Raw genomic sequence first — 22,488 nt, 5'->3', positions numbered from 1 at the left:
AGGCCCCGTCCCACCCTCCTCCTCAGGCCGCCCCACCCCTCCTCCTCTCTGCACCCTTCCCTCTCACCTCTACTCCCAGGTAAGCTTTCAAGCAGTAAACTGCGATGAGGCCCTGGAGGCTGTGTGGCCCCTTCTGCGTTTGGAATTTCTGAAGCTCAGGGGCCCCCCTTCTTAATGGGGGACCTGATGAGGGAGCGCTGCTTCCCTGACCAGGATGGCCAGTGGCCTGAGGAGAAAGCCAGGTGGACAGGTTGGAGGCAGGAGGGACCAGGGGTCTCAATGAAAAAGGCTGCAGGGGTCTCAGCCCCCAGCTCTGCCACTCCAGGCATCTCCAACCCTCTGATCCAAGTCTGCGTACCAGCTCAGACCTCATCTTCCTCCTCAAAAATGGGCCTCCGTGTGGGTAGAATCGGTGTCACAGGAAGAACACGGGCTTTCGAGCTGGTTGTACTTAGGTTCAAATCCCAACTCCACCACTGAGCAGTTGCGTGATCTTGGGCAAATCGCTTCATTACTCTGAACTTCACTTTCCTCATCTGTAAGCTAGGGATACTTTTACCCCTTCTCTCAACAGATAGTTATTGAGCACTTACTCTATGCCATGGGCTGAAATAAGCCCCGATAAAATACAGGTCGCTTCTCTCCCAGTGATCAGGTGCTGGGGGAGACCATCAGCCACCCGGGGTCTCCCCCAGGGTAGTCCTGCCTCCCAGGAGGGGTTTGGAAACCTTGGCGTATACTAACACCTCCTCACAGAACTGTGAGGGTGAGGTGAGATAAAGTGCACAAAATATTGAGCATTGGCCTGGCACTCAGTAGGTGCTCCATAATGCTTGCTGAATAAATGAACTAATAAAAGCAACTCTCTCTGAGCTCTGATTACCAGACCATAAAATGGAGCTTGGTAATCCTTCCCTTGCAAAATTCTTGTAAAGATTTTTAACTTTGTTTAAATATATTAGTAAACAGAATGTACTACTTGCCAGGTACTCTTCTTCTAAACCCTTTGCAAATATTAACTCATTATTCTCATTTTATAGATAAGGAAACTGAGGCACAGAGGGGGAGGTTAAGGAACCTGCCCAAGGTCACATAGCTTGGATATGACTGGATATGAATGTGCCTGAAACAATAGGAGCTCAACAATTGCTGGGGGGCAGGGAGGTTTTAGGCTTGGTATCCAGTGCAAGGCAGGAGGCTCTGGAAGGTTCCCAGGAGCCTGAGCTCTGGGTGGGGATGGGTGGAGGTATAAGAGGTGGAATGTGGTGGGCGGGTGAGAAGGACATGAGGGCCCAGAGGGTAAGAGGAGGCCGTAGAACACTCCAGACACCTCCCTGGAGGTTGTAATCCTGGGACCGCCATTCTAGCCGCCTCTCCTGAGGCAGGGAAGGTCACCAGGGTAGTTTCCCCTGTATGTAACCTTGAACCTTGTTAAAGGTCCTGGCTTGCCAAGGAAGCTGGACTAATTGGCCATCAAAGGGAGGGGAGGAGAGAAGCTGGGCCAGCAGGAGGCTCCCTTCCTGAGCCTCCCCCACCCCTCTGCTCCTGGCCCTGCAAAGCCTTCCAGGACTGCCTTCACCTTCGGTCAGACTCCGCTGGATCCCACCCAGTACTCAGCACCAGCCTTGCAGCTCCATGGTCCTGGGTTGGAATCCAGTCCTGCCATTTAGGAGGACTATGATCCTGGGTCATCACTGTGCCCCAGTCTGTGCACTGGGCGATGGGGGGGCCTACTTAGAGGGATGTATGGATTACAGGAGATGACCTGACCTACACAAAGGGCTTCGCCCACCACCTAGCTCACTATCACGGTCACCCCAGTTGTTAGGGTAGCCCCCGAAGACACCGATGGTGCACAGCTCTTCACAGTTTGCAAAGCCCTTTTGCCTCTCAGACCTTGCATTTAATCCACGCAGCAGCCCACGGAGATGGAGAGCGGGATTAGTAAGCCCCCTTCACACACCAGGAAACCGGGGCTCCACAGGTAAGTGAGTGACTTGCCTAAAATTACATTACCTTTCAGATGTGAAACACGGGTCCAAACCCAGGACGATTTGAACCGAGACTCGTCACCCTTTCCACTAAACCCTGGCTAATGGCAGTGGCCTAGCATTGCTGAGGGTGAGCAGGGCTCTGAGAGGCCCGTTCTCTGCCTGGCCCCCGGTTCTCGCCCTGTCCCAGGAGCGAGAGTGCCCACCCTCGCCAGGCCCAGCTTCTCCACTCTGCTATGGGGGCAGTAGCCCCTCCCTGCGTGGTTGGGAGGTTCAGGGAGATACGGTGTGGAAGGACCCAGGGCCTGGAAGGCCCCACCAAAGGGGGCGATCCTGGCCCCCCTCCTCACTTTCTTCTCATTGGCCCAGGAGCCGGAGTCTGTGAAGGTCACGTCCTTGTCCGGGGCCTCCCGGGACACCTGGTCCTTGGCACATCTGTTCTTCTGAGACATCATTCCCAGTATGTGGCCTTTGCAGCGAAGCCTTGGGAAAGGACAGGGCAGAGCAACTGAGAGAAAAACAGACGCAGAGAGAGGAGACTTGGGGGAGGGAGACGGTGTCATCTTCACAGAGTCGCAGCCCTGGGGCCGGTTTGTGGCTCCCAGGGCTGTGAGGGGCAGCCCCCTTCTGCTGTCCACCCCAGGGATTCCCCCCCAGCCCACCATCAGCCTTGTCTCGGTCAGGACCTGCCTCCCCGGCTTTCAGCTTTCCCCCTTGCTCTTCACCCTTCCCTTCACTGGTTCTCCTAGTTGTTGGCTGCCTGTATTCCCTCCCGCCTCCTTTCCCCTTCTGCTCCTCCCTCACATCCTCACCCACTCACCCTGTGCCACCCCGTGGCTTTCTAGCAGGCCCCGGCAGAGAAAGTCTGCGATGTGACATGCCCATCTTCCACCCTGCAGGGCCAGCCCCTGCAGACATCGGGAGGAGAGGGTGTGGGTGCTCCCCAGGTGTCCCTCCCTCCTGGCCTCTGCCACCGGGCCCATCCTCGTGGGAAGCTCCCCTAAGTCCCCAGGGCCCTGGTTAATGGAGAGGTGTGACTCCCTGCGGCCCAGCCAGGAATCCCCCCGGGGTGGCACAGCCTCCCTGCTCCCTGCTCTCTGCCATACACCCTTCTGTCAGCTCAGACCTCTGTGGGAGGAGGCTTGAGGCAGCACCTTGTTATCCCATGGGTAACTTACCCTGACCCAGGTGGAGTAACAGAATGCAGACAGGAAAACAAAATTGGCTTGGAGAGGAGCCTCAGAGGTAGACGTGCCGGCCGGAGGTGACAACTGAGACACAGACCTATAAGCTGTGTACCCGTGGAAATAGACATGAGCTTCTTAAAACGATAAACGTGTACGTGTGGAGAGGCGCAGATCCCCCGACACGGTCATGCATGCACACAGCTATGACATTTGCACTTAGACCCAGATGGATACCCAGGGAGGGTGCAGGTGTAGCTGCATATCCACAGACATCGAGACAAGTGTCTACGCAGAGGCAGCAGTAGGTGTGATCCGTGTGCATGCACAGAGATGGGCACGTGTGCAAAGAAACGGCTCTGAATGCACGGTGTTGGGTGCAGTTGCAAAGGGATATGCACACGCAGAAACGGACAGTCACCCACAGAGAGATGAGTGTACTTGGTGCCTGATGCATAGACGCCAAGAAGGGCTCGGGTGCCCAAGGAAACAGCACGACCAGCTGATGGCACAGGTGCACCCCGAGACGGACAAATCCGCAGTGACGGAGACAGGTACCTCCACCCCAGACATGTTCACAACACTCCTCAGGGGCCTCCCTTGTGTCTGCGGCGCGGCAGAGCCAGTTATGGGGAGGAGAGTCATCCCTATGCCAAGACACCCCCTGGAAGTTTGAGAGTGTGTCCTCAGGGCTTGGCTGTGGGAGTCTGCACAGCCTGGCACTGGAAGGCCGCCGGGCCCCTGGGGTTGACTGTCTTGTGGGCGGCTCGGGCACTCACTAAGGACCCTGGTGCACAGGCTAAGGGCAGCCTTTCTTCCTTCTCCACCACCTCCCCTGGGGACGGGGAGAGAAGCCGAGGCCAGGCAGCTGATGGCAGGGAGCGGCAGCCCGGCAGGGGAGGCCCCACGCAGAGGAGACATCCAGGAGAGATGAAAAGAACAGTGCAAGCTGACCTGAGGTCTGTGGAGCCTTGGGAGTCCGCACAAACGGAAGGCGGGAGGAGAGAGAGAGCACGTACCCGAGTTTAGTGCTGGCCCTCTCCACACTCCACGTGCCTTCGCCCGTCTGGTCCTCACAACACCTGACAGGTGGCCACAGTTCTCCTCACAGTTCGGGAAATAAGGGCCGGAGAGGCAAAGTGACTTGTCCAAGGTCACACAGCTAGTAGCTGCCAGAGCTGCAGTCTGAACCCACATGGTCTTGGTTCTGGGAGCTCTGGGCAAAATCACAACACCAGACGCCCTGCCATTCCCCTGGGCGGGGGTAAAAGCACACGCTTTGGACACAGATGAGCATGGACTCAAATTGACAGGGACACTTCCTAGTGTGTTCCCGAGCAGTTCAATCCACCAATGGCTGCTGAGCACTTAGTATGTGCGAGGGGACGGTGTGCAGCGGGGACGGAGACAATGAGATGGTGTGCTCTGGGCTAAGCCCTGTGTGGGGCACTGGAGCGAAAGCCCTAGAAGACAAGGTGTTTGCAGAAAAGCCAGGTGGTCCTCTCTGTGCTACAGGTGCTCCCAAGGAGCGGGCACTCTCCCAGCTTGAGGTAGGGGCAGGACAACTCCCTGGAGGAGGTGGTAACCTTCTGAAGGATGAGTAAGAGTCTGTCGAGGGATGATGGGACAGAGAGAGGGGCAGTTGAGTCTCAGGGCACAGCACGTGAGGAGTGAGGGAGATGCCGGTGGCTGGGATGTGGGGAAGAAAGGAAGGAAGTCTGGGGTGTCCTGAAGAAGCAGGAATGCCAAGCGGAGGACTTGGGGTTTTATCCTGAGCAGAGGGGTGATGCGGTTAGATCCGTGTTTTGGAGAGATGAGGGCAGAGAGCAGTTTGGGCGCCAGCCAGGGAGGTGGGCAGACAGGAGCCAGGTGGTGAGTGTGGGGAGCGGTGGTTTCAGAAGTTGTTTCAGAGCCTGCAGTGCTCGCCAAGCTCAAGTGCAGAACCGAAGGGAAGGGAGGCCGAGGCAGCTGCTACATTTCCGGCTCGGTGGGCTGGTCGTGCCACCACCTAGAATCGGAAACCCCAGCGGAGAAGCAATTTTGGGGGTGGGGAGTGGCGATGAGTTCGCTGTGGGTTTTGAAGGGCCCGAGGGGCACTCTGGTGGTTACCGCCGGTTGCCTGCCCAACAGCCATCCATGCCTTGCACTTTGCTGACCAAATCCTCGGGTTTTTTTGTGGCAGTAATATGCCCACAGCCCTGTAGACCCTAAAGGAGGGAGAGGAGGAGAGGAGGAGAGAAAGGGAAGACACAGCCTTCAAGAAGCCGGGCTCTGAGGGCCAGCAGATGGGTAGGGTGCGAGCTGGAGGGAAACACAGGCTCATGGAAAGTGTTTGTATCCCAGCCACCCCCATGATGCCTAAACGGGGATGGGAGAAGGGCAGCCAGGCAGGCGAGGCTGGGGACCTGGAGAATGGGGAGCTAATGCAGGGTTAGGTCCCTACGGCAGTGAGACGGGCAGGCTCCGGGCACAAGAGGGGAATTGGCCTCGGACAGGATGTGGAACCACCGTTCCCTGAGGCTGGAGGGAAGGGACGCGTGAGCACTTGGAGACAGGGGGAGGGCTGTGAGGTGTAGGGGTTTCTGCTTTACGTCTTTTTGGCTCTGCAGGAGGGGCTGGGGTTATTATAGGGGGAGACTGGTGACCGTCTGGGATGATGTCCATGGAGGGTCAGAGAGAGAGCCACCTAGGGAAACACGGAAAGGCTGGGGGGTGGAACTGAGACCCAGGAAGGGCTGGAGATGCTGAAATGGTGCTAGTGCCACCGCATGGTGACGGCGTGCTGCCCAGCAGTGCTCAGAGGCCCAGACCTGCAAGGGAGGGTGCGGCCAGCTGGGCTGATCCAGCAGATGTCTTGAAAGAGCAGGATGGCCCTGACCCTGGAATCTAAGCCCAAGAGAGAAGATAGGGCAAAGGGTATGCCAGGTGTGGGGAGAGGGCAGGGAAAGAGACCAGAGGTTGCAGGGAGCATGGGAAGAGATGGCTGTTTCAGGGGTGGAATGAACATTTCAGAGGTGAGTAATTCCAGGGATAGCAGGTCAAGGGTGAAGCCGCACTAAGGGCCACAGTCTTCTGTCCTGCAGGACTCTGCTGATGCCACCACGGCCCCGCCCACATCCCTGGTTTTCACCATTCCTGGGCATGCAGACAGCTTCTGCCTGCAACCCCTGCACTTTTGGGCCATTCCTCACCCCTCACTGGAACAACGTGGGGCCGTAGTCTACACCATCTCCCGGAGGTGCTCATGGGGGTGGAGCCTCAGTTGTCCACAGTGGCAGTGACTCATCACCATGCCCTCAACTGGCTTCTTCTCATCCCTGACTCACTTGCCCATGCCCCTGCCTGTGCCTCCTGGGATCACCTCCCAAATAAGCTACTGGCCCTTGAATCCTTGTTGCAGGGTCTTCCTGTGGAGCTGCTCGACCCAGGACAGTGGGCTCAGACCCTTTAGGTGTTGGTTTCCTCCTCTGTGAGGCAGGGAGTCTACCGTGCACCTGTGACATTGGAAGGGCATGTGCACACGGGCATGAGGCTCCTGGCGCCAGGCCCCAGCACTCAGCAGGCACTAGGTCAGCACCCTCTCTCATGCACACAATGGGGGCGATTAAATCTCCTGTCCCCTCAGATGGCCCAGGACAGCAGAACCTTTCTGTTGCTGCCAATCAAGCCCCAAAGGTAAGCCAATCCCTCAGGCCCGACCATCCCCGATGCTCTTTGCTGAACACCTTCCAGGTGGCCTCCCATGCTGGCAGCAAAGGGCTCCCTGGGGACCTCCTGACACAAGGATGGGCCAGAAGCAGCATGTGGTCTGGCAGATGGCCCTCTGAGTCCCTCTGAGGTAAATAAAAATCATGCTTGCTCCCAAGCACGGAGCCAGGCGCCAGCTCATCTAATCCTTGCAGCAGACGACAAGCTACTAGCTTTCTCCTCTTCGTGCTCAGGAGACCGGGCCTCAAGAGAGGTTGGGCCACTTTCCCAGGCTGCCCCAGCCCGGCAGGAGCGGCAGAGCTGGGAATCAGACCTTGTGGGCCCAACCAGAGCCCAGGCTCCTCACTGGGAGGCAGGAGCGTGCCATGTTTCCCTCAGATGCCCTGTGCAGGCTCTGCACAGAGAAGTTGCTGGGGAATGAGCACTGGGCTGAACAGAACCAAGTACAGCTCCCAGAGGAAGTAGAGCCTATTTCCTGTTGGACACAGAGCCCTTGAGAGCGTTCCTGCAGCCTCGCTCCTAGCACCCAGCCTGGCACAGAGTAATGCTCAGGCAGCGTTTGTGGATCAGTTGAGGAGGGAATATTTAATATTCCTGGCCAGAATTTACACTGTGGCCCGGATCCGTGGTCGCTCTAGGAGATGCACAATACAATTTTCCCATTCTGTTATTCCGGCTGCTTTCTTCCATGAAAATAGAATTTTCCCTCATCAGCTGCCCACTCCAGCCTCCTTTGCCCTCCCTCTGAGCTAATCTAAGCATGTCTGAAGGATGCCTTTCCCACTTGTCCCACTAATTAGAAGGTCCCTTCAGCTCCCCCATGGGTGGGGATGGGACAGCCATTGGGCTGCAGCATAGGTCACAGCCTGCCATTTCCTACAGGCAGGGCTGAATGGCCCCACTGGACAGATGAGTAAGACTGAGACCCAGAGGAGCTAGATGACTTGTTCAAGGCTACCCGGCGGGCTAGAGGCTGACTTAGGGTGGTTGCCAGATCTGCCTAGCCCCAAAACTCATGCCCTTTCTCTACCACCAAATTCCCTTCCCGCCCTGAGGTGCTTCTCTTCCCGATCCAGGGCGGCCAGTGCAGATCTCAGAATGTGTCAAGCTGGTGACACTAGATCCATCACCTCAGGGTGGAATGAAGGAAGCACCTGGGGATCAGCTTACTAATTCGAGGGGCCGATGAATTATTCAGGCCACCATTAACTTGGAGGCCCTCTCAGACTCATCTCCCTTTCCCCTGCTCCAGACCCTCAGATCCTGGCCTGCCCCGAGTTCTGCAGACCCGTGGGGGCCCCCAGTGAGGGGATGCTGGCAGAGCTGGGGTCCTGTCTGGTGCTGGTGTTGGTGCTGCTGGGCCCAGGCCCCAGGGCCCACGCCATGAAAGGTAGGAGCTCCAGAGGACACAGGCTGGCTCTGCAATGGGGGGGGGGGGGGGTGGCTGCCAGGGTCTCAGGAGGTTTCCATGTGGGAGGCCAGAAAGCAGAAGGCCTTTTTGGGGGGAGTTGGCTGAGTTGAGGGTGTATTTGTTTCTGAGATGGTGAAAGGCAGTATTTGCAGAGCACCTGCTCTGCGCTGGATGCTTTACGAATATGATTGCATTTAATCTTCAGGACAAACCTCAAGGTGGGTATGAGTCCTCCATTTTACAGATGAAGGAACTGAGGCAGAGAGAGGTTAAGTAACCTGTCCAAGGAGACATAGCTACCAAGGGCTAAGGGAATGGCTCAGAGGCAATAGAAGGTTTATTGCTGGAGGAAGACTTTATCCTCCTCCTGAGAGCCTGCTGTACTTCCCCAACACCAGCCAGGTGAAATCAAAGTTCTTCCTGATGGCATTCGGTGTCCCCCAGGTTTGGCCCCAGTTCTCTATATAATATCCAGCCTCGGTCCCCTGTGTCCCTTGGGCACCCCAAGCTCTGGCAGAGGATCATACCCCCTTCTGGAAATGCTTCACCCTCTGTCTGGAAGGTCCCTGTTCTGTTTTGCCTTCTGAGAACATGTGGCTCATCTATCAAACTTGGGTCAAACACCACCTCCTCCAGGAAGCCTTCCACATCCTTCCATCAGCCTCAGAGGCTCCCTCCTGGGACCTCCCAGAACCCTGTGCCAGCACCCTGGCCCCAGGTCTCCTTGTGCTGCTCCAGCCCCATTGTGTTGTGTGCCTGTCTGGGAAACAGTATCACTTCCCTGAATTTCAAGGGGCGTGCATGTTGGGGGTGCTCAGCAAGCAGCCCTCAGTGCCTTGTTTTCCTGCAGGCTCAAGTGGGGCTCGAAGAAGGAAAGGGTTTGTGCCAGTCACCTCTTCGGTGGCAGAGGTGGGCTGGGTCCCCAGGCGTCTCACTCCTTCCTGTAGGGGGAGAAGCTAGCTGTTCCCATTTTCCAGCCTCCGGAGCTATAGCGGCCCCAGGGTGATCCTGGGGTTCAGGGCATCTGGCTGAGTCCCGGAGGACAAGGCCTACGCTTGTGTTGGCACCTGGGACCTCCTTGGCCACAGGAATTCTGCTCCAACACTCCCAGGGCTTTTCCTATCCCATGGGCAGGGCTGGGGGAAGGACAAGGACAGGCACCGGACAGAATATCCCTCTGTCCTTTTGCCATAAAGGCATGAATCAGACGGGGTTCCTGCCGGGCCTGATGCAGGGGCCAACAGGGAGCCGACGACCTGAGCTGGGTGTGCATCTGAGGCCCTTGAAGGAGAAGCTCTGTCTCATCGGTGCTCACAGACACCCCATTTCACAGATGCGTGACTGAGGCTCGGGGAGGCTAGGTGACTGTGAGTCCGTGCCATTTCCTCCCTCCAAATTGTCCCCAACTAACAACCTTCTTGTCCCTCCTGGGCAAACTCAAACACCACCTTCCCTGTGAATCTTGTCCCCCCAGCCCCCAACAGTGCTGGCCCAGCAAGATTAGCCCTCCTCCCTCGGGCCCCCTATGGCATTGCTGACAGCCCTCCCATTCCACAGTGCGCTCCCCGGGAGAGCCCCATGCTGAGTCAGCCCAGGCCTGGTACAGGCTCTTTGGCCTTTTCAGTGAACAGAGCTAGGAAATTAATTTTTTTTTTTTTTTAGAAACAAAAATAAGTCTTAAATTCATACTGTCTTTAATTCAAATTGAGGATCACAAGCATTCTATTTAATTTTTTAATTTTATGGTTGTATTGCTCTCTTCTTACATGGAACCTCTTAGCTTCTATTGACATTAGCAGACGTGCTTTATTCCAATTTTTAAAATACTGTAAAATAGCAGTACTGACTGTTGTTACAAACAGTAAGTCTCCTGAGTCAAGTTTCAGAGTTCTTTGTGCTTCGTTTTGTCCCGGGAATATATCCCTCTAGGAATGTACAGTCAAAAAAGTGTATTTCCAAGTCATTTGAAATCATTTCCCCCCATGATGAATGTGCCTCCAACTTGATATATGTATATGATATTTGTTTCAGTTTTGGATTTTTAGGGGTTACTTAAAATGGTTTTTTGCTAATTTAAAAATTATATTAAAGGTCATTCATGAGTGTCGCCTGGGTGGCTCAGTCGTTAAGCGTCTGCCTTCGGCTCAGGTCATGATCCCAGGGTCCTGGGATGGAGCCCCACATTGGGCTCCCTGCTCCACGGGAAGCCTGCTTCTCCCTCTCCCACTCCCCCTGCTTGTGTTCCCTCTCTCGCTGTGTCTCTGTCAAATAAATAAATAAAATCTTTAAAAAAAAAGTCATTCATGACTATAAAGTCAAAATTATAAAACAGGTCTCATTGAAAAAGGTCTAGCTTCATGCCTGTTTTCCTCCCCTCTGTTTACTCCTTCCCCTGACAGAGAATCATTTTTATTAGTTTCCTTCCATTGTTTTCTTTTTTTTAAATATCAGCAAATATGCGCGTATAAGAATGTACTTGTGAGAGTACAATAGGCTGTGCGCATCCTCACTGAGGGTGGGGGTATTATCGTTTGTAATTTTTAAATTCCCTACGGTACACGCCTAGGATCTGGCATATAGTACTGTTTTATCTAAAATTATAGATCTGCCCCAACGTTTCTGTCTCCTCTCCCTGCTTTATTTTTCTCCATAACACTAATCACTCTTCAGTATGCTCTATATTTTACTCACCGTGTTTATCATCTGCATTCCCCATCAGAACCACCCAGGAGATTCCACGAAGGCAAGAATTTTTGTCTGTTCTGTTCCTGCTGAAACCCCAGCACCTAGAACATTGCCTAGCACTCAGATGGTATTTGTTGAATGAATAAAAGAGTGCTTGATAAGTATTTGAGGATTAAGCAGATGAATGAGCAAACACGTGCATCAGTGAATTGATTTAGGGTCATGGCCTCATGCTCCCTCACCCCATCCCGAAGACCCAGGTCTGTGGCCGGCTCTACCATCCAGGACCCCAGCACTGACCGAGCCATTCTTCCCTCTTGCCCCAGGTGTCAAATGTGGGGGTGTGCTCTCAGCACCTTCCGGAAACTTCTCCAGCCCCAACTTCCCCAGACTCTACCCCTACAACATACAGTGCAGCTGGCTGATCGTGGTGGCCGAGGGCTCCTCGGTGCTGCTCACTTTCCACGCCTTCGACCTGGAGTACCATGACTCCTGCGGCTTCGACTACCTGGAGGTGTACAACGGGGCCTCGGGGGACAAGGGCAGCCTGCTGGGGAGGTTCTGCGGCCGGGTGCCCCCGCCGCCCTTCACCTCCTCCTGGCACGTCATGTCTGTCGTCTTCCACTCAGACAAGCACGTGGCCAGCCAAGGCTTTTCTGCTGGCTACCAGAAAGGCAAGGGGGGCCTGGCAGGGAGAGGGGGGCCCTGCGGGGGCCGGGGGGAGGAGAGCTGTGGGCTGAGGCGAGGCTTGCCGGCAGCTCCGGAGCCTGGATGGCCCTGCTGCCACAGCTCAGGGACAAGGACAGCTTCCAGCGGTGGTCATGGTGTTGTAGGTTCCCATCTTCAGGGCAGCAGTCCTGGGAGCCCTGGGAGGGTCTCACTGTACCCAGGAGCAAGGCCTCTTGTGCTCGCTATGGTCCTTCTTATCCCATACCATGGCATCAGGACGAAGGAGAGGACACCAGGTTGCCCCTGCTGCCCGTCCCTCTGCAGCACCCCATCACTTACGGGCGCAGGGACCCCTGGCACCCCACCCCAAGTCCTCTGGAGTAAAAGATGCACGAGGGCCATCTGTGTGGAGCCGGTGACACTCTCCCTCCCCAGGCCTTACCTAATGCCTCTTACGTTGTGGATCCCTAACCCTCCCTCCCTCTGCCTGGAAACCTGCCCCTTAGTCTAGTGAGGGGAGCAGAGGCTTTGCTCGTCTCAGCTTTCCTCTTGTCTCCAGGCCTCTCTGCAGACACTCAAACTTCCTCCCTTCTCCCAAGGCCCAAACCCAACGCCTTACTTGTGTCCGCTCAAGCCACAGACAACCACAGAGGCTCTTGGGACGCAGGTTTCCCCATACAACAGTCGGAGGGCTCGGGTGGGACGCCCCTCCCTGAGCTGGCTTTCGAGGCACAGAACTGCGGAATGCCAAAACACAAGAATCACAGACTGATCTCGTCACAGTTTTGGAATTTTAGACTCTTAGGATTTTAAAATGTTAGGATATCAAAGTCATAATTCCATAAGCAATGTCTTCCCACATTTTATTTTATGATTTTATTTATTTATTTGAGAGAGAGAACACAAGCAGGGGGAGTGGGAGAGGGAGAAGCAGGCTTCCCCCTGAACGGGGAGCCCGATGCGGGGCTCGATCCCAGGACTCTGGGATCATGACCTGAGCCGAAGGCAGATGCTTAACGACTGAGCCACCCAGGTGCCCCTTTTCCAGCATTTTTAAAAACAGGAGTACCATTATAGCAAATGGAAACTTAGGTTAATCCCTTATATATAAAAGAGATAAAGGCAGTACTTTCTTGGTATGCATTTACTGTATTTTTGAAGTTCATATTTTTAACATTTACTTATTATAAGCCAATCACTGAAAACATAAGTCAATATGGATGGCCTCCAATGAGTGAAATTTTTATATATGACCTGTGACTGTGGATGCTGTTGTTCAGCGCGTTAAAGAGAGCTTGAATACAGCACAGGAGTGAAATTTGCCCCACGTGCAGGCCGACGGATGCCCCAGGGGGCTGCTGCAAAGCTCCGGAGCACAATTCAAAGCTTCTGCTAAGTGTGTTCACGTGGAAAAGGATCTCACAGACTGTCAGAACCTGCCCTCTCATTTCACAAACAGTAAAGTTAAGAGCAGAGAGGGAGTGTGCCTTCCCAAGGTTACACGGCTGAAAGCAGGAACACTGGGACAAGAAGTCTTAGCGCCCAGCCCAGAGCAGAGCTAGGTTCACAAAGCCAAGCCCTGGGGTGAGGTTCTTGGCGTCTTGGGAAACAGCAGTGTGCCCCACCCTGCTGGTGCCTCCACATGGTCAGGGCATTCATCATCAGCCACCTCCTGGCTGGATTGGCAGGGCTGGGTTCCAAAAGGGTTTCATCAGCACTGGAGATTCTGCATGAGCCTGCACCTGGTGGATCAGGCTGGGCAGGTCTTCTGACCTCTCGTATTCCCATGAGGCTCATGGAGGCTGGGTCACTTGCCCAGGGTCACACCCCTCATAGAAGACAGAGCTGAGGACCGACACCTGTCTTCAGACTTCAAGCCCATCTCCACTTCACCAGACCCTCTCTCCAAGCCTCAGTTTCCTCTGTCAGGGCGCTTTGAGAACATTGCTGAACTTGGGCACCTCAGCCTCTGTGCGCCACAGGCCTGGTAGGAAGGGACAGTGAGAATCACAAGGTCAAGTGCCCAGGCTCTGCAACCAGGCGATGCCTGCTCTCCCCATTACCAGCTGGGTGGCCTGCCACCAGGGCCCCACCCAGGTTCCCGGGGACTCATCACTTCAGTGGCTCCTGCCAACCTCCATATCTCTATGTGAAGCCTTCTTCCGGAGTCTCGGCAGGTCGCCTCTGTCCCCACAGCCCTCGGCCTGGGCTCTTGGGAGTTGGTGTATGAACGCCTCAGCTCCCTTTCTCTCAGGTGACATAACTCTGAGGTGTGTGCCTGACGCCATTCCCCAGGATTCCCCAACAGGGCTGGGCAGCTGGCTTGACATGCCCTCTGTTGGCCCTTATAGCTCCCAAATAAACTCCTTGTGCTCACACCCTTGTCTCAGGGTCTATCTGGGTGAACCTAGACTCCCCCAGGTAAGTTACTTACCTTCTCCGTGCCTCCATTTTCGCGACCATAGAATGGGGAGAACCACTGTGCATTCCCCTAGGGTGATGGTAATGGTGTCAAAAGACAGCGTTGGTGCCAAGTGCCAGGTCTGTGCCTGCCACACAGCAAGCGCTCAGTGGATGGTGACGAGGTTTCCATGAGATAGATACCCAGGGGGGTGGCACGTTGAGGGGTGTCCTGTTCCCAAGGGAGGGGGTTGGGGGGCCACGGGGAGGAAGAAAAGTCAGCTCAGGAGGGCTTCCTTGCAGATGTGTGTGGTGGTGTCCTAACGGGCCTTTCAGGGGTCCTTACCAGCCCTGACTACCCGGACAACTACCCCAACAACGTGGAGTGCCACTGGGTGATCCACGCCTCCGGCCCCGCCACCGTCAAGCTGGTGTTCGTGGACTTCCAGGTGGAGGGCAGTGAGGAGTGCACCTATGACTACGTGGCCGTGCTTGGGGGGCCTGGCCCCGCCCACGGGCATCGCTACTGTGGCAGCACCCGGCCCCCCACTCTTGTGTCCCTGGGCCACGAGCTGCAGGTGGTCTTCAAGTCTGACTTTAACATTGGAGGCCGGGGCTTCAAGGCCTACTACTTCTCAGGTAGAAGGGGCTGGGGCTATACCTCGAGTCCCCTGTGCATGCTGTGCGTGTCCCTGCCTGGCCAGTGCCAAGGCGTAAGCATGTCACCTCCTCTGTGAAGTCTTCCTGATTGACTCAGAATTAGTCCTTTCTTTCAACTCCTTCTGGAGTTTTTTTTTGCAGCAATGATCTAACACTTATCATTATGAATGTGGTCGGCACGTTGATTTCCCCTGATTGTGAGTTCCTATGGGTTTGTCTCTGTACCTGTCACATAGAAGGGATTCAATCAATGTGTGTACAAATGAATGAATGAACCCTTGATAGTAAAATGAACTAGAGAGTGGAGGAGATGGAGAAGGAAATAGACAATGACAACCCACTGTGATCTTTGTTAACAATAAGAATCATGGATGACTTCCTGGAGGAGGAGAGAATTGAGTAGTGCTTTGAAGGAGTTAGCCAGAGGCAGAAGGAAGGGAAGGGTATTCCAGGCAGAGAGATCAGCATGCGCGAAGGCAGGGAGGACAGAGAGGGTTTAGTGTGCTCGTATGCTGGGAGGTGTTTGGGGAGGCTGGAAGGTAGGGCTGGATGAGGGGCAGTGACAAAACAAGCAAGGTCATGTCATGAGCCATCTTGTCTGTCAGGTCCAAGTTTGGACTCAACTCTGAGGACAAGTATTAGGTCTGGTTATTGAAGTCCTAACCGGACCAGCACTCGTGAAGTGGACTGCCAATTGGAATGAGAGTCCTAGCCTTCAGCTAGTTCCCGTTTAAAGCAGGCTTTGGGATCCATTGTCTGGTTTGCCCACCACGGTGCCCACCAGGTGGTGGGCCAGGGTGGTTTTAGGACCTTTATGGTGCCCACTGCCCAAGCTGTACTGCAGAGGGTGACAGTCTCCACCCTTCTCATTGTTGTCCCTTCTGTCCCACTCTCCCCAACCCAGGAGAATGCCAGGAGGTATACACGGCTGTGCGGGGCAACTTCTCCAGTCCCCAGTACCCCAGCGCCTACCCTAACAACATTCACTGCCACTGGACCATCCGCCTGCCTCCAGGCTACCGGGTCAAGGTGTTCTTCCTGGACCTGGACCTAGAGGGTCCCAACAGCCTGACCAGGACCTGTGACTTCGACCATCTGGCAGCCTTTGATGGGGCCAGCGAGGAGGCCTCCCTGCTGGGGAATTGGTGTGGCCACCACCTGCCAGCCCCGGTCACCTCGAGCCGCAACCAGCTTCTGCTCCTACTGCACACGGACCGCAGCACCACCCGGAGGGGCTTCTCCGTGGCCTACATTGGAGGTCAGCTGGGGTGGAGGGTGTGGGCGTGCTGATGGAGGGGGGGTGTGGGCAAGGCTGGGGTCCTTTGCAGCTTCCTCCCTCCATCCCACCGCGGGTCTCCTCCAACCTTTTCTCGGGTGGCTACAACACTGCTGACTGCTGCCCTGGGACCCCAGGGACCGCACCAACGTGGCCCTTGCTTATTTCCACCCCGCAGAGTCCTGCCTTCCCAGCTTCCAACTCCACGTGCCCTAATTCCCCCCATCTCTCTCCTTCCCCCTTGGGCCCCTGGCCTCTCTCCTGCTGTGGTTTATCCTGTGTATCCAGGGATAGTACGCAAAATATGGCCATGTTACTTGTGATAAACAATTGGTATAACCATGGAGATGTCGACAAGCTTTGCTTATATCGGTCATAAATCCTGACTGACAGTGGCTTGAACAAGTGGCTTTTGTTTTCCTCACATAACAAGAAGTCTGGAGCTAGGGAGCTGCTTTGTTGGTTCAGGGACTTAACACTGTCTCAGCTGGTATCTCTGGGATTCTCTTGGCCTCATGACTGCAAAATGGCTGCTACAACTTCGGACATCATGTCCACGTTCGAGGCTGGAAGAGGGTAGGGGAGATGCCAGCTACAAATGTCCCGTTACCAGGAAAACAAAAGCATTTTCAGAAGCTCTTGGAAGACTTCTTGGTCTCAAGAGTTTGAACTTGGTCAGGTGGCCATGCCCAGTGGCAGAGGCGGCTGAGAATGCTGGCACTGGGCTTTTCCAGCTTCCATAGTGCCCGTTAGATTTGCCAGCCAGCAGCCTCCACCATCTCTCCCCTCTTCCCGTCACCCTTCCCTGGCCCGTGGGCCCAGAAAAGCCTGGCTCTGGACCCATTTTCCCTCTACCTGAGCAGGCGAAAGCTTCTTGTTGTGCAGGTGTGGAAAGGGAGGGGCAGAGAGCAGAAACACTTCACCGCGGTCACGTGGGCAACGGGGGCACGGCCAAGACTAGGACCCCTGCCTGCCTTCTTTGTGGCCCAGTAGGGTCCCGGCGGAGGGAGCCAGGGCTGAGTTCCGACAGACCAGGGCCACATCCAAATGCTCCCATTTACCGACTATCCAGTGGCCTCATCCATGCAAGGGGTTGATGAATGTCCTCTGCAGGCGGCCATTCAGATGAAAAGAGAGAACAGGGGACATCCTTGCTGAGGGTGGATGTCTGTCCCTCACATGTCTCGGGCCTGGTCTGCAATCAAGCATCTTCCCTCCATCCTTACCCCCTACGCAAGTGGTGATGGGGAAGGACACGGTTGCGCCACAGCGAGCTAGTGGCAGTGAAGTGGCCTGGGCAGACCCACCCTCCAGGGCCTCAGTTGGCTTCCTCCATAACCTGGGGGAGGAGAGCTGTCCCTTGTGAGAGTGACCCCTCCTAGGGTTTCACTCCGGAGAGCCAGGGGCCACAGGCTCTGCCTCAGCTAGCTACAGGTGGTTTTTTCTCTGCAGGTCTGTTATTCCACCTGTAAAATGAGGACACTGGCTGAAGGATCTTTAAGGTCCCCTTTGGTTTGATCGTCTTATTTCTAGGCATGGGTCCTCTCCCAGCAATGTGGGATCTTGGACAAGCCCCTTCTCCTTCTGGTGCCTACAGAGCCTGAGGGTGGGGCAGCTCTAAACCCAGCTCTGTTCCAGCGGCAGGAGCCCCCGCTCCCACCCACCCCGCCCCCCTCCCCAGATCCCTGTGGGAGCCCAGGGCCAGACAGGGGCACTCGTGCTAGACGAGGTTCCAGATGTGGCCCAGGCTGCAGGCGGCCTCCCGGCTAGAGGACAACCTCAGCATCAATCAGGGGTGACACACAGTTCAGTGCCACCGAGATCATCGTGGGAGATGGCGGGCCCATAAATCCCCGACTGCCCAGACACCAGAGGCTGAAATATGTCTGAGGCATTTCCCGGAGAGGGGCTGAGAGTTCCAGGCCTCTGCCTGCCATCTCTTCTCTTTCCCACCCACCAGCCGCCCTCTCCTCCCCCTCCATTGCCCCCACGCCAGCCAGCACTGCCCTGTACACGCACACAGGCTCTGATATACCCAGACACAGAGAGTCACACCATCTCGGCCTGGAGGGCTGTGGGGGCCCACCAAATAGGGTGGGGGGGATCACCTACAGACTCAATAATGGCTGAAATCCCAACTCAACCACTGCAAACAACTTTACCTCTCAGAGCTTCAGTTTCCAAAACTGTAGAATGGGTTTAGTTGTGTCCACCTCATGGGATCACCGTGGGGAGCGAGTGAGGCTTTCTTCTCCGCAGTTCTGCCCCCCACCCCCACACACATACTCTGCCTTTCCCTGTCTTGCTTCTCCGCTTGATTTTCCTTCAGCCCACTCCAACACATCTTTCATTTTACCTATCTATTGCCCCCTTGCCCAACTAGAATGTAAGGTCCAAGAAGGCAGGAAGTTTGGGGTGTTGGGTTGTTTTTTTTTTTCCATTTCTTTTTCTGTGGTGCCAGAATAGTGTCCTGCACATAGTAGGCCAACAAGAAATATTTGTTAAATGGTTGAACGAATTACCTGGCACATGGTAAAGAGATCAGCAGGTAGTACCTCTTCTTAGGATTAAGAATATTCGTTCATTCATTCATACATCCACTGACTCATTCATTCATTCATTCATTCACTGACTCACTCATTCATTCATTCAGAATTCAGAATTCACAGCACCTGCCAAGCTCTGAGCCAGGCTGCAAGGACATGAGAAGGCCGGGTACCTGCCCTCGGGAACTCATAGTCTGAGGGAGTTAAACGGAGTAACACACGTGAAACATCCCCGTTAGGCTGCACACATCACCCTTTGCGTGGGGTGTCGGGGTGGTGGGGGCAGACTTCCTGCCCCTAAGGCCTCCAGCCGCTCCCTCCCTCCGTCCCCAGTCGTGCCCATGAACGTGAGCTGCTCCCGCACGGACTTCCAGATCCTGATTGCCGCACAGACTCTGGCACCGCTGGAGCGGACCAAGGTCTACCTGGGCAGCCGCAGCTGTGCTGCGCAGGAAGCCGGTGGCACCTTCCGGATCCAGGCCCGCTTTGACACCTGCGGCACCGAGTCTCAGGTAGGGGCTGGGCGGGGGGGGAGGGGGGGCGCAGGTGTGAGGGAGGGCGTCTGACCCCTGCTGAGAGGCACCTGCCATTCCTGAGAATTCAGCTTCTCCTCCTGGCTCAGTGACCCCACAAGCCTGGTTGCACAACTCAACAAACTTGCTCAGTGTAGACGTGACAAAGAACTCAAATGGGAGACAGAGAAGGGGGCCCCACTGAGTAACCCAGCGACAACCCTATGGAAGGCTCCTCCTGCAAGGCCCTGACCCTGACCGTCCTTGGAGGCCTTCCTGCTCTTCCTTCCCTTCTCCCGGGAACTCCCCACCCCCCCAGGCCTCACCCCTTTCACACCCGGCGGCTGCCTCCAGCCACCCCTTCCCCAACCTGTGATCCAAATGGTCCCTGTGCTCCACAGAACAAAAGGGCCTTTCAAGTAACAGGATCCACTTCCCCCCAAAGGCAGTGAGGCTTACAAATGAATTCAGGTTTGGGGCCCTCGGAGTCGCTGGGCAGTGGCCCAAGCACCTCAGATGTCTGCATTCTTAGGGGCAGGTTAAAGGGGAAAGGAGAGATTCCCCCCTTCCAGGGAGAGCTCACCCCCACCCCCAAGGCTTGGTGTCCAGGGATGTGTCAGACTGGCTTGGCAGAAATCACCACTTTCCAGCAAGCCATACCACCCTGCCCCCCACATTAGCCAAATGTCCACCTGGGGCCCCTCCAGCCCACCCCTCCTCTTCCCCAGCCTCTGGCAACCTCTGTCCTTTTGACTTGAGGAGAGAAGTGGGGGCAGTCTTGGCTGCCAAGATGATCTGCCCTCACCCTGACTCCATGCCCTAAGTCCCTCAGGGATTTTCTGTGGACACTCCACAGAGTCATGAAATGACGGACAGAGAATCCCAGAGGCAGGGAACCAGGAAACGGAGAACGAGGTATCACGGACACTCAGAGGCTCAGAGGCATGCAACCACCACCATAACTCGGAGCCACAGAATCATAGAATCTTGGGGCTAATACCACGGAAACATAAAAGCTGAGAAACTTAGACTCCTGGATTCCTAGTGTCACCGTTATACGTCCTAGATGCTCGAGGACCAGTCTCTGCACTGAGCTGCTCTCAAAGATGCACAGCTCAAACAGCCCAAGGCAATGGCCACCTTTCTGTGCATCTCTTAAAAAACAACGGAGACTTGATTTCATAACCATAACAGCACATCTTGTGTGGCTGGCTTTTCCCCTTCAAGTCTCTCACTCATCAACAACCCCTAAAAACTTCCACTTCCTGTGATTTTTCTCCTCCCTTCTTTATCATGTGGACTGACTTTACTGGGTCCCCTTCTACTCACAGGCCCCATCTTTCTTTGCCCAGGGTCTCAATTCTGTATCACAAAAATCAAGGACACCGGTCCTCCTCAGAGGGTTTGGGGGCAGACAGGTTGAGGGCACAAATGCAGAAGCCTCCTTTGGGGACATGGAATCAGAGCCTTTTGGAAGCCCCTTTGAAACTCCCTTTCACACCCTTCCCCAGAGGGGTGGCCCAGTGTCCAGGGACGGCAGCTTCCTACCTTTCCTGTCTGCCCGCTCTGTCACTTGTGTGTCGTGTGACTTCAGACAAGGGATTTAACTTTTGGGCCTCAGTTTCCTCATCTGTGAAATGGGGATATTAATGGTACCAATAAAAGAGGATCGTAGTGAGAATGAAATGAGACAACGCACTTAAAACAGAGCCTGGAACATGGCAGATGGGCCTGCTCTTGCTGTTATTGTCTTTCATAGACCCCGCCTCCTTGAAGCCAGAGCAAACACGGACCCATCAGACATCCCCATAGTGTCCGTTTTACAGGTGGAGACCCTGAGGTTCCAAGTGGGAAGGGAGTCGGTGGTCAAGCTGGCACTAGAACCCAGGCTCCTGGCGTTCTGCCCCCTTGGCACAGAGTCCCTACATACCTAGGGGCACAGGGTCAGCCCCGACCCCTTCAGGTGTGAGTGAGTGCCCCGTGACCCCCACAGCGGAGGAACAACACCTCAGTGATCGTCAGCGTGCTGTACATCGACTTCTCGGCTGGCGGGCAGGAGGACGTCCATGAGTATGAGGTCCGCTGTGAGCCACGGCGCAAGGAGGCTTCTGTCCATCTGCTGTCTGGCTCCGACTGGCTTGGGCCCTATGCCGCCACAGCTGAGCATCTTCAGGAAGCACCACCCAGGGATGAGGTGGAGGCCCTGGAGGGCCCTGTGGCCATGGTGCCTCAGGACACCAGTGACATTGTCTTCCTGGGCCTTTGCATCCTGGCTGGAGTCCTCATGGTTGTTGCCATCGTGGTCCTGATGCTGCTGTGAGGGGGGCAGGGACCTGGGTGCGGGCTTCCCTGGGAGGCAGCTTGGGGTCCCCACAACAGGGGCAGGGCCGGGTGTTGTCGACTCGTTGGTGGCCATGGGCAAGTCATTGTCCCTCTCTGAGTCTCACTTTCCTAGGGAGGATCCGTGTGCCCTCCTTACCTCACAGGGTTGGCTTGAGGCTCAGAGAAGAGCCTGAATGCCTAAGAACTTTGTCAACTCTGGCATGTCCCGTGTGTGCGCAATTGTTACTAATTTCAAAGATAGTCTGCTATCGAAAAGAAGTCTCCCGTGTGTTACTTGTCAATGTGGATAGCTGTGGTCCCTGGTGACAGAGGGTAAAACTGAAGTTCCCTAAACGCACAAGGGCTTCACCGACTTGGGATAAAAACAAGGGCATCTCTTATTTTTCCAACTAACCGCTTATCACAAGCCTTCATCGGCAGGAAGCTCAGTAACCATCCAGGGGCCTCCACTCTCCAGAGCCGACTCAGGAACCCTGAGGACTTTGTCCACAGCGGGCCCGTCCTGCCTGCAAACTCCAGGAACAGAGAGAAAGGGCGCTGACCCCCCACCTGGTGCCGTCATCCCAGCCTCCGCCAGGCGGTGTCGCTGTTCGCGGCTGGTTGTGCGCATCCCGGCGGCTCGGGTCTGAGGAGGGGCCGGTGCTCCTGCGGGGTCAGGTCTGTGCGAAACACGGGCAGGCCCACACTGTGCTGGGCAGGGAGGCTGCAAGCTGAGGATTGGTGCCTCCTTCTCCGTGGTGTTTTTCCTTACCTAGATGGGGAGCCTTGACTGAAAAGCTGATCGAAGTCCCGCATGTCTTTGTCCGCACCCCTGATGTTGCCCTTCAGATGAGTTCTCTTTGGAGCCTGGGGGCCTTCTCCTGCCATTGGACCTCACTCAGAGCTACGCCAGCACCCCATGTTTCTCTAAGTTTACACCATGGGGAGCGGGGGTTGGCTTTCCAGTGCTTTCTTGTGAGAAGTGCTCTGGCATCCTCCTAAAGATTGGTCCAGCCCTCCCCAGAGCTCTACGGATCAAGAAGTGGAGCAAACTTGTTCATGAAAAATAAACAACAACAACAACAACAACAAAATGCAGTTACAATAACACCACTTTCCCCTGC

At 55.4% G+C, this 22,488-nt stretch overlaps 1 protein-coding gene across 1 annotated transcript; it reads left to right on the top strand.

Moving 5' to 3' along the window:
- Nucleotides 1-7,166: 7,166 nt before the first annotated feature.
- On the top strand, nucleotides 7,167-21,623 carry CDCP2 (CUB domain containing protein 2). The gene is made up of 6 exons (XM_081817183.1): nucleotides 7,167-8,273; nucleotides 11,306-11,653; nucleotides 14,352-14,687; nucleotides 15,613-15,966; nucleotides 18,864-19,042; nucleotides 21,036-21,623. Exons 1-6 carry the CDS (start codon nucleotides 8,195-8,197, stop codon nucleotides 21,360-21,362), a joined length of 1,623 nt encoding a protein of 540 aa, XP_081673309.1. The 5' UTR covers nucleotides 7,167-8,194; the 3' UTR covers nucleotides 21,363-21,623.
- Nucleotides 21,624-22,488: the final 865 nt, after the last annotated feature.

The sequence above is a fragment of the Leptonychotes weddellii genome, chromosome 4 (genome assembly GCF_054177405.1).
Source record: "Leptonychotes weddellii isolate Sample4059 chromosome 4, ASM5417740v2, whole genome shotgun sequence".
NCBI lineage: Eukaryota > Metazoa > Chordata > Mammalia > Carnivora > Phocidae > Leptonychotes > Leptonychotes weddellii.
Note: the sequence above shows the minus strand (reverse complement) of the source record. Positions and strands in the feature narration are given on the sequence as shown.